This window comes from Salvia splendens, chromosome 11 (assembly GCF_004379255.2).
Source record: "Salvia splendens isolate huo1 chromosome 11, SspV2, whole genome shotgun sequence".
In the NCBI taxonomy this organism is placed as follows: domain Eukaryota; kingdom Viridiplantae; phylum Streptophyta; class Magnoliopsida; order Lamiales; family Lamiaceae; genus Salvia; species Salvia splendens.
Window position 1 is genome coordinate 32,848,973 of NC_056042.1, and position 12,634 is coordinate 32,861,606.

General features: G+C 36.2%; 1 protein-coding gene across 1 annotated transcript; it reads left to right on the top strand.

Moving 5' to 3' along the window:
• The first annotated feature begins 7,321 nt into the window (after positions 1 to 7,321).
• Positions 7,322 to 9,065, top strand: LOC121756070. Its single transcript, XM_042151527.1, has one exon. It carries the CDS (start codon positions 7,503 to 7,505, stop codon positions 8,904 to 8,906), a length of 1,404 nt encoding a protein of 467 aa, XP_042007461.1. The 5' UTR covers positions 7,322 to 7,502; the 3' UTR covers positions 8,907 to 9,065.
• The last annotated feature ends 3,569 nt before the right edge of the window (positions 9,066 to 12,634 follow it).

A 12,634-nucleotide genomic window follows, 5' to 3' on the forward strand; every position in this document is an offset into this window, starting at 1 on the left:
TCATTTAGCTTCCTTTTCTGCTTTTCTTTGTTTTAAAACATTGTGTTTTAGATTCATGCTTATTTCCTTATCTATAGTAACAATAAATAAGTATATCGATCGCCTAGTGGTAAAGTGGCTAAAAGAATTCAATTTTCAGACTTTGATTTTCGGATATAGCTATCATGTCACGGAGTAAATAAGGAATAATTATTAATCTCAATTTTTTAGACTCGAATTTCCAGATATAGCTATAATCCGACTGGCTAATTGAGGAATCATTATTAGTCTTTTGCTTTGTGACAAATTTGAGTTGCGGCTAGTAATGATCTTGTGGAGAATGACAAAGTTTAATGATGATATAATTGATCATTATAATAAAAGTAGCATCTTTGCGGCTAATGGCTATTCATTCACATACAAAAAGCAAACAACATTATACCAAAAATTGGGTGGAGAGAGATATGGCATTATGTACAAAATATCTCTTCAAAATAAACTATTTTATGTCTTTTCAACAAATCAACTTCAACTTTGTTATGGATTTCCATAATGGTATTGATTACAATCATTATTTCATGAAAATTTGAAGTAGTATGGTAACATGGATGAAGAAGTGTCAAGGCATCTCCAACTTTTTTTACTCTATTTAATAATAGGATCTCCAGATTCTCCACTCCATGTTAAATAAATAGTCTTCTGTTTCAGTATTACATAATGAACATTTTATTTGTTTAATCTCTAAAAATTCTTGGACTCATTTTAGCAAACTATGATGCATAGCATATTGTAAGTTCAAGTTGCATTTTGATTCTTCATTCCACTTTGGAGCACTTATACTGTAGAGAAGTAAAGTCAACGCATAGATAAAATAAAATTCAATATATAAGGATGGGAATAATAACCCTACATGTGTACTCAATATTTATTTCTACAAACATGGGTTGTGCTATGAAATGAGCTGCTTAATTTGCTTCACATATATATAATTACATAACTTCCTGTGACGTGTCGGTGCAGTCGGCGTCACTACCTAAGAAAAATAGTGGATAATAAAATAAAAATATAAACAAAGTAGCATCCCACATTCAGACATTTTATGCCAACCTCAATGGGGATTTGATAATCAAAATAGCAGAAAAGCAAAAAAAAAATTACGATAATAAACAAGAAATAAGTGCTTGTTTGATAATACAAATCACACCGTTTTGCATGCCTTTAATTAAAGCAGTCAAACATTTGTTAATTGTGTCTTGATATTAGAAAGAATTGTTTTAGAGTTGGGAATATTTCAAGGCAAGGAATCTGGTTGTCTTATGATAATTACAGTTAATTGACAGTTTTGAGACTAAACCTTTTCCTTCGTATTAACGAAGATTCGTTACACTTTCCCATAATCTGCAACTAATATAGTATTAATTAATTAATTAATTAACTAATCTGATAAATTAACTCGCTAGATTTACGCACTTCACTCGTGCTTGGATATGATTTATGTTTATGTCTCACTTGAGCGAAAAAAACAATAGTGAAATCTTTATAAATTTGAGCTCGTCACATCTAATTTTCCAAATATAATTTATTTATTTATTTTATATGCTAATATGCAACCTAGCTATTTATACACAAATGCAAAAATATGGAGTATATTGCATTATTGTTCATCGAAAATTATATTTGTGGGTTCCAATTGAGACAAAGATGGTTTCTATAAAGTCAATATTTTGTATATACTTCTACAATAATGGTGGGTCCATTTCTTAACTCTAAACATTATCTTCCAAAAATTTATCAAACCTCGTGTATAACCAAATTAATACAATTATAGTGACATGTATGATAGATTGGTAATATCATAGTAGTTGGAAGACTTGAACGGTCTTCAATTATATTAAATCGAACATTATCATGTATCGTCTAAAGTGAAAAAAAATAAGCTAGACTCTTGGATATTTATTGATAAATGAACCATTTAATCCACTAATTAAAATTATTAAAAATATTTGGAAAAGAATTCAAATAGGATTAAAATTTTGCTGAATCTATAATGAATTCCCATAGAAGTACACATGAAAAGAAAAAAAAATCCCAGTATTTTATTTATCAATATCTAACTGACAATATATATTGGAATCTTTTTATGAGTAACTAGACAGGCACTGTAAATTAAAGCAATAAATAGAAATAAATTAGGTTTTAAATTAATAACAAATAAATTAATAAATAAAGATTTATGTAACATTCTCTCTAATTTCGTGAGGAGACATATATAGTTGTTTCTACCAAGTTGCATGGAAAAAATTGGCTGTCGAAATTTGAAATACCATGTTTTGACAATCACTCATTTTTAAGTCTACCAATAGTATCAAATGACTCGATCAAGTGATCAACCAATATGCGCAATTTTCTTCTACCAATTAATGCAATAAAATGCATTTCTCGATTTATCTTTTCTCTATATTTAATGGCAAATTGACTATTGAGTTTTGAGCACTCTTACGACAGAAAGTGAAGTAGAAATAATTAAGCCAAAAGGAGTGGTTAGTTGTTTACCCTTTCTTTTTCTCTAATTGTTGTAATAACTTACAAGTTAGTGCAATTTATTATTATTCATTTTTTATGAGGTGTGAAATAAAAGATACTCACAAGTCACATCTCTCATTAATATCTCATATTAGTACCATTTTAGGATATATAGGAAGATATTATTAAAGATTTTATTTTACTTAATAGTACTATTTTTAATAAATTAAATCATCTATTCTACTAAGTAATTCCAAATCACATTATATTGCAAGTATATATGTATGTAACTAATATACATAAAAGTAAGATTAATATTTCACCAATTCTTTTAACCATATATTTTTCTTCATATTTCATAGAATATGTGTTGAATCTATATTTATTCATGGCCAAAGAAACTTTGTTTGTTTAAATTTTTTTATAAAATGAATGAAATGATGTGACAACTACTCAATTAATTAGTGGTAAGTACATATTACTACATAACTAAGTATATAGTGATTACATTATGATTAAATATTATTAAAAATGTAAATTTATTTGCCTTAACATAAATCTAACAAAAATACTACCTCTAAGATCATATAAAATGAGTCTATGCCTCACACCATAACTCATATCAGTATTTTCAGTGAGATGTACAATATGTAAATATCATATGTAAGACCATATGAAATGAAACCATGACTCACACAATATCTCTAGCAAGACAATACTGCTTTACTTTGATTGTCACACCAATTGAACCATATATGGTGACTCTATTACAAGCTCGTCCTAACAAAAAATTGCACTTTGTACCCCCAATAATTAAGGCACTCATCTACAATTTTGACAATTATAATCCTACGTGGCATGTGGGAATACACACGTAGAGCTGACTCATTTTTAAAGTAGGACAACAGCACACAACCTAACCTATTATAGATTTATAGTTATAGCCAGTTTGAATAGGCAACAACAAATTATTTAATGGACAATGCAAGTGGCCATGGTAAAACAAAAAATGTACCACTCCATATAAATTACGCCCTCTCGTCCCACTCTAAATGACTACATTCTTGAGTGGTACGAGATTTTAAAAAGTGTTGTTAAGTGGAATAAAGTAGAAATGAAAAAGATAATTAAATATTTTAATGAGAGATGAGAGGGAAGGTTATTTCTAAAATTGAAAAGTGAACATCTTCAGAGAAAAATAAAAAAAGGAAAGGTGGCTATCTTGAATAGGACATATGGAGGGAGTACTATTTTGCAAGAGAAATATTTCTAGAAAATCGCATTATGTGCCATGAATATATCATAATAATAGTCATCTTACATTAATAAATGTATAGAATTGGTACACTTAGACTAGAGAAGTTTAAAGACAATTTTCTCATTATCTATGCTAATATCATCCTTAACCCCGCCCCGGATTAAGGCTCCAAGTCCCCTCTACGTCATAATTCCCTAATTTTGAGGCTCAGGCCACAACTCCTCTAACCCTGCAGGCCCAATCCAGGCCCCAACTATTCAATTGCACAATTCACAGCTACGATCTATTTTACTTGTAAAATAGATTAGGTTGAACAATTATATTTCGCGAAATTCGTTTTCATTTAGAGATTATAAATTACAAACCCCAAGAAATTAAAAAAAATACAAATCCTATAAATTAAAAATTACAAGTCCTAAAAACGTAAAAATTACAATTCCTAAAAATTGAAAATTTGAACAATTATATTTCGGAAAATTCATAGGAACAATACAGAAGGAATGAAAATGTTGTGGAGTTTAAATAGGCCAAAAAATAAAATAAAAATTTATTTTTAATAAAAAAAATGGTGTTCGGGTCTGGCCCGAGGAGCTCCAATGCCAGGCCGGGCCGGAACCGGGCGCGGCCCAACGCAGTCGGGGCCAGGCCGGACCCCAGGTGCGGTCCAGCCCCAATTTTTTTGCTGTGTTAATGATGCTCCAAGGTTGCACTGATATGAGATAAACATGGTTAACACTAGGGCAATAATTGTGAGAACAACAATTATGACCACTCAAAAAAACCTTTATCAATGCAGTGAACTAGTACAATTTTGGGTGGATAAGTAAGGATTCCTTAAGATTTTACCATTACATGTAAATATGTGATTGTTTGATGAAGGTAAAAATGCTCAAATTAAATAGAATTGGTAGGCGAAGTTGATCAAGAATAGTGGCATTCAAACGGCACAAAATCAACAGAATAAGTAATATTGAAATTAACAAAAAAGCAAATAGCAAAAACATACTACTTGTAGCATTTCTCTTTAAATGTGATCTCGTGGCGCGGCAGATTATACAATCTCCCTAATGATAATCGAAGAATGATCTGATAACAACAAACAATAAAAAAAACAAAATCATGATAGCAAACAATAACTAAACCATAGCCCTAAACTACGACAGTTTGTAGTTTCTTGAAATTTATACACCAACTTATGTCACGCCGGTCGACAACGACTAGGAAATTTAAATCAAAGCTATAACTAAGATCAAGATATTGGTCATACCCGAAGGGAACTGATTCACTAAGTTTAAGGATACGGCGATGAGAGCTGCGGTAAGTGGTATTTTTGGGAACTAAAAAATGTAATAGCCACATTGAGGCATCGTGAAAAAATGACTTGCTCATTTCAGATAGAAATCCATGGGTTCCATCCTAAAACCAATTGGTGATAAGAGAAGAGGCTCATGAGACGTACCGATGTGGGATATTATTATATTCATTTTTATGTATCAATTGCCAACACCCTCCCTCAAACCCTTCAAGGTGAATCTCCAACACCCTCCCTCAACCCCTTCAAGGTGAATCTTGGAGAGGTTGGACTTTTTTAATCGGCCCAATTTTTTTCGATCGGTTAGACCACTGGCCCAAATTTTCAGCCTAGTTATACTACTGGGTCAGTCATTTTTTTTCGGTTTCAGCTCAGATATACTGCTGGGTCAGTTAAATATGACCCACAGTCGGCGACCCGCTCTGATACCAAGATAGAAATCCATGGGTTCCATCCTAAAAACCAATTGGTGATAAGAGGAAAGACCCATGAGACTTATATAGCGGATTAAGCTCTTGTATACACCGATGTGAGATATTATTATATTTATTTTTATGTATCAATTGCCAACCATTACATTCTATCAGGTTTAGAAATAGTAAAATAATTAGAAATGTGGTTTCCGTTTGGTACTTTAGTACTACTATTATATAGTGTTTGATTGGAGAGGAATCATAAAGATTGAAGTAGTTATAAAGTAGTAGCGCCAAATAAATGCATAGGCATTTAATTGACAAGTGCAACAACCACAATTGTTTTATTTATGTGTTGATTTTTTGAGACAATAAAAAGGACTTTATATCAAGTGAATAATAACAAACAAAAACAGAAACTAGATCTTAACTACTTGATTTTCTTAAAATGACAGGACTTTAATAAAATTTTATATTTGTTGCATTTTTGTTCTTTCTAACAATTTCTACCGTCTAGTAATTATTATATAAATTTTGTTTTGAAGTATGTGTTTATCACAATATCGTTACTTAGTCTTACTTAACTACACCACTCCACATAATATTGGCAATGGAGTAGCATTCAAATATTTAAATTAATTTGCGAATTATGTCATCCTAAGAAAACAATGCTTGGTTAATTTGAAGTTATTATTTAATTAAAAATACAATCTTGTAATTATTCCATGTTTTTAATAGATAAAAAGTTACATACCAAATTAATCTATTTGATTTGAAATCCGAAGAACATAGGCCGCTTGTGTTAAGCACGAACAAAACAAGAACACAAACAAATGCTTAGATAGGCGTTAAGCGCGCCAGTGCAGTCCACTAAGAACACAGGAAAGGATCCTCTGCTGTTCACAGCAGGGGCTGTGCTATTATGCACACACACATCAAATTATTTGATAATAAAAAAATTAATATTTTAATATTATAATTTAAAAATAAAATATTGGTATGGGTGGAACAGCAGCCCCTACTGTGCTATCACCCATAGCAGGGGATCCAAAACCCTAAGAACACACAACAGTTACTTGCATTTGTGCGCATGAGCACAATTTTGTTTTCTGCTGACAATGAGTTGCTAATATAGATTCACCTATTTCTTTTTAGTAAAAGTAACATATTTCTTCTTATTTATTTTATTCTATCTTCTGACAATGGAGTATTTTATTTTCTTTTTATTTTTCTACATTTTTTATTTATGACTTTATTCTTTCTTTACTTAACTTATTTAAAATATTTTCTCTTAAATCATAAATGTATCTACTTACGTCAGGACGGAGGGAGTATTTGATAAAAAAAATTTGATAAATAATTTTATTAAATATATATTTAAATAATAACAAAATTATGACGAGCACTTAAAACGTAATTCTTCTAGAACATTTATTAATTCTTTTAAAATTATACTCTATTTATCTCTTAAAAATAGAATTTTTTTATCTATTCCTTAAAAAATAAAAACTTTTGATTTTAAGAAAAAAATTTCTCCTTAACGAACGTGACTCATTTTCTACTAATAAATTATTTATTTCTATATCTCTATTAATTTTATAAATTTTTTAGTAAAATTTATTCAGTAGTAAATGAAAATTGCCTTAATCAATCAGTCAACATTATGAATCATTGAATAGCCTTCCCCTCTCCTCTCTCTTATCCTTTTCTTAATCAATTATCAATCCCATAAAGTGGGACCCATGTCACCATTCTTTCGCCCTAATTTCTCAATTTCCCCACTCCCCATCACCTCATCCTCACCACCTGTCCTGCCACGTCAGCACTAAACCAAGGTTGCACAGAAACAAATGGTGCAACTACTCCCTCCCCCTCACCCAGCTGAATAAAACGCTTCTACAATCCCTCTACTGACTACTCTATTTTCTCTCGCACAAAATGGCCGCTTAAACACAAATCTCTCTCTCTCTCTCCAAATTTTTGCTTCCTCTCTCCTAAAAAACGCTAACGCGTGCCTATGGAGAACTACCCGTACAACTCCTCCTACCCGGAGTCCGGCGACTCCTCCCCCCGCTCTCGCGAGATCGACTTCGAGAATCCGCCGCCGTGGGAGGATTCGCAGGGGAATCAGCCGCCGCCGAATTACAAGGTCAAGTTCATGTGCAGCTACGGCGGGAAGATCCACCCGCGCCCTCACGATAACCAGCTCTCGTACATCGGAGGCGAGACGAAGATCCTCTCCGTCGATCGCAGCATCAAATTCGGCTCTCTGCTCCCCAAGCTCACCGCGCTCTGCGATTGCGACAGCATCTCCTTCAAGTACCAGCTCCCCGGGGAAGATCTCGACGCGTTGATTTCCGTCACGAACGACGACGATCTGGAGCACATGATGCACGAGTACGAGCGGCTGTACCGGATTTCTCCGAAGCCGACGCGGTTGAGGATTTTCATTTTCCCTACGCTGAATCAGAGCTTGAGCTCGTCGACTAGGAGCTTCGGCTCCGATGATGTTAAATCGGAGAAGGAGAGGTTTGTTGAGGCGTTAAATTCTGCGCCGATTGTCACTGCGCAGCCGCATACGGTGCCGGCTGCGGCTCCGCAGCCTCAGCCGCCGGCTGTTAACGTCGATTTCCTGTTTGGATTTGAGAAAGCGAACGCAATGGCGCCGCAACCGCCGATTCAGCAACAGATGATGGGGAGAGCTCCGGAGATGGAGGATCCGGTGTTCCTTCAAGGACAGGATGAGCGTTCAATTGCGATGGATCCGATCCAGAAGCATATTCAGGATCTGCAGCGGCTGAGGCTGGAGGAGCAGCAGCAAGGAGTCTACCGAAGAAAAAGCGACGATAATCTCTCCGGCGGATATCCAGCCGCCGAGTACTACAAATTGCCGGAGAAAGCTCCTCCACCGGTTCCTCACTTGCCTGAAAATAGGCAGATCCCCGGCGGAATGTTCCCGGCGACCACCGAGCAGCCGGTTTACATGATCCAGACGCCGGCGGGTGCGTACCACGCGCCGATGATGAGGCCGATGGGCGGAGCTCCGCCGCAGGGTTACTACGCCGTTCAGCGCATGCCGCCGGAGCAGCAGCAACAGCAGCAGATGTACAATGTGATACCGCATCCACAGGCGGCGCTGCCGCAGCATCAGCAGCAGAAGGCAGCGGCGGGGGGATATTCGGAGGGTTTCGGGATGGTGAGAGGGGGGACGGGAATTATGACGGAGGCAGGGTACGCGCAGGTGGCGTATGATGTGGGGGCGGGGAGGCAGGTGGTGTACACCACGACGCAAGGGGGGGTGATGGGGGTGGCGCCGCCGCAGTATCAAGGCGTGGTGAGCGGCGGCGAGATGAGGACAGCTGGAGGGTATAATCCGGATGCAGGTGGGAAAGGTGTCCCCAAAGTTACGCAAACATTGTGATTTTGGTCAATAATTATGCTTTTATTAAATACCCATTAAACCTTAGTTATAATGGTTAATAATGATTTGAGTGAGGTGTTTACATGCTTTATAATATACATATGTTTCTGTGTCGCTTTTGTACCGTTGTTGAGATCAAATTAATTCCTACATTTCGCATGAGAGCATCCACGGGGCGACCGTATGCTTCGCCACATCAGTATTTTATCTTCCTACTCATTCATTTGCAGTAGGATGCCCTATCGGCCACCTATAGTCCGCCCTAATCATTTTATTTATTTGAATATTAAAACACTATAAAAATTGAAAAAAAAAACTTTATTTTATTGAAAGTTCAAACAGTACAGTACGAAATAAAAAAAAAACTACAAATTCTCAATGGATGTTACGGTCTCAAACTTCTTCAATCATATTGTTCATGAGCTGATCATGGTCTTATTGGTTGCGTATTGAGGCCTGTCTGGATAGAACCTCATCGTAGCCCATCGGTAATCTTCGAACGTGGGGCGGGTTCGCCGTACTGGAGCTAGATCCAGCTTCATCATCGCCCCAATCGGTGACTCTTCCACCTTCGTGTTCGACTATTATGTTATGCAAGATGATGCAAGCATACATGACATCGGCGATGACTTCCTTGTACCAGAAATGCGCCGGACCTTTCACTATAACCCACCGCGCTTGGAGCACACCAAATGCCCGCTCCACATCCTTCTGCGTAGCCTCCTGCTTTTGCGCAAATAAAACTCTTTTGTCACCCATTGGGCAGCTGATCGTCTTCACAAAAACAGGCCACCTTGCGTATATGCCATCGGCCAAGTAGTACCTCATATGATATGGGCGTCTGTTGACAGTGAACTCGATGGCCGGGCCATTGCCATTGCATTGCTTGGTGAAGAGGTTGGATGAGTTGAGGACGTTGATATCGTTGTTCGACCCCGCTATACCGAAGTAAGCATGCCAGATCCAGAGCCGATGGTCAGCGACGGCTTCGAGGATCATCGTCGGGTGGCTGCCCTTATCCACTAGTAAATTGGCCTCTCCATGCCGTCGGGCAATTCTTCCACTCCCAGTGCATACAATCTATGCTCCCTAGCATTCCAGGAAAGCCGTGCACCGTCTCGTGCATCTCAATCAGGGCCTGGCAATCCACAGCAGTTGGCCTTCGCAAATATGTGTTGCTACAAGTCTCCACAACTTCCCTACAAAAATTCTTCAGGCACTACCGGCCAGTTGTCTCCCCGACGTGAAGGTACTCGTCGAACATGTCCGCCGTGGTGCCGTTGGCCAACTACCCGAGTGCAACCATGCACTTCTGCAACGGCATAAGTCCGGGTCTGCCGATGCCATCTTCCCGATACTAGAAGTATTCATCACATGCCTCCAACGTTTTGACAATGCTGAGAAAAAGATATCGCCGCATTCTAAAGGGTCAACTGCTGCGCATTCATTGAGTGAGTTAAGTTTAGATCTACTGGACTCGGTAGAATTAAGAGACTATTCTATCTAACTGACCTAGGAGACTGAAGAAGTACGGAGGGAAAATAAAACACAAAAATATTTTTGATCATTTTAATAAAACATGAAAGCAATTCAATAAAACAATTGAAACTTACTAACCAAGCTAAAGACTTTCCTAAAATAGACAAACAAAGCTGAAAAGCAAGTGGAGACCATTTTTCCTAAACTGGCTGTGAAAAGCAAATAGCAAAAGCAAAAAAACAAATCTAATTCTCTAACCAACTTCCCACTTCATCTTCTTCATGTAACTAAGCTAAAATAGAGTGAAAACAGGGCATGAGACACCATTGACGCAGAAACCAGAGCATGCATCAAACAAAGAACGTGAACACGAAATCAAGCTAGGATATCAGATCTACTCTCCTCGGTCTAGCAGAAAGCGAAATGAACACAGATTTACCTTGCATGCATCACCTAAACTAACATATCTCAGAAATCAAGCACGTGAACAACTGGATCTCAACATCTAAACTACTGTAAATCATGTAAACATCATGGATCTAAACATCTAAGCCACCAATTGCGAAAAGCATCAAAGAAACATGAGTAAATGGCATCATCAACATGAAAATAAACCAAAGCTTCATAAAAGTGGAAATAAACCAAGATCCAACAGCGGAGTCGTCAATTCCTCTGGTGAAACCATTTAATCCAACTAGAAAGTGAGATGTGAAGGAGCTTCTAAGATGGGGGCGTCAATTCCACCGTTGAAACGACCAACACACTGTAAATCTACACTAAAGTCTTGAAAACATGAAATAAAACGTAATCCCGACGTCGGAGTTGTCAATTCCTCCGTCGAAACCACGTAACTAAGCTAAGAAAGCGGTGGCGTTAAGCGCCTATGAGAGCTTTTACCTAAACTACGAGAATGGTAGTGTTAAGCGCTACATTCTTCATTCACGTTGGTCCCTTTATAGAGGGAGGCTTCAAGCTCAAATTCCTAGGTTATGCTCTTCAAGATTTGACGTTTGACCCTTAAAATAAGGGTGTCTTCGAATTCTCTCTCTTTTGTCCTTTTCCTTCCACTGCCTCCTCTCCTAATAATTCTCCTTGACCTAGCAGATTTTCGACATTTTTACTCCTTTTATGCTCATTCTGCATCTGCTCGGTCAGTTTGCAACATCTACTTGACTCAGCAGATACCTGCACACTTAATCTCAAATTTGTGCATTATCTCCCCAAAAAGCATGTAATATCACCCAAAACCAATGCATGAAACGAGTCTTATCAATTATCTTTGAGCTACTTTTATACTATTTTAAACTTTTTTTGGACTAAATATCCTTAAGCCCGTAAAGGGCATTTAAAGTATCTTAGAAGATCGTTTTAAAATACTTACACATTCATTCATTCATTCATATTTATATTGTTACTTCAGATTAAGAGAGATGAGAAGATAAAAAAAGAAGTTATAGAAATGGAAAAAAGAGAGAAAAAAGAAGACACAAAGGCGAAAAAGAATTAGAAATATAAATCAAATATATTAATGAAGAATAGAAAGTTAATAGATTGAAATGTCCTTCATAAGCTTGAGGATATTTTCATCTAAAAAAATTTGAAACGATGAAAAAATAGCTCAAATGATATTACATCCATCGAAGTTAATGGACCTTAAAATATATTTTCAAATGTTACGAAGTAAAATTGAAGAAATTTCTATTTAGTTTTGGTTTATGTAATACATACTTTTTAGTACTAATTTAACTTAATACTACTAATGTATGAATTTATTCATTTTTTTCAAAACTCTTTACTCTTACTTTCCAGTCTTTTTAAATATTGCTCAATTTTTTTTATTTATCTGTCTTCAAACACATCATTCATTCCATTTTGGTGACTATCCCATACTTCTTTTTATATTTTGTCATTATTATATATTTTTATTTACGTAAAAATCAATTAGCATGACTTATTCATTTACCTAATATATATTATTGAATATAATACTCCATCATCTAATAAACATGGGTAGGGGTGGGTAGGTACGGTATACCTTACCGAAACCACCATACCGTATACCTTACCATAAATACGGTATGCGAAAAAATCATACCTTTACCTTACCAATGTTTTCGGTATCCCGAACTTCGGTATACCTTATTTTCGGTATGACGAATTTCCATACCGATACCGTACCTCATTTTCGGTATACCATACCGAAGTTCGGTATACCTTACTTTCAACATCAATTAAAATAGAAAATTAGA

Coding starts and splice junctions, on each gene's coding strand:
- LOC121756070 (XM_042151527.1), top strand. CDS start 7,503: ATGGAGAACTACCCGTACAACTCCTCCTACCCGGAGTCCGGCGACTCC.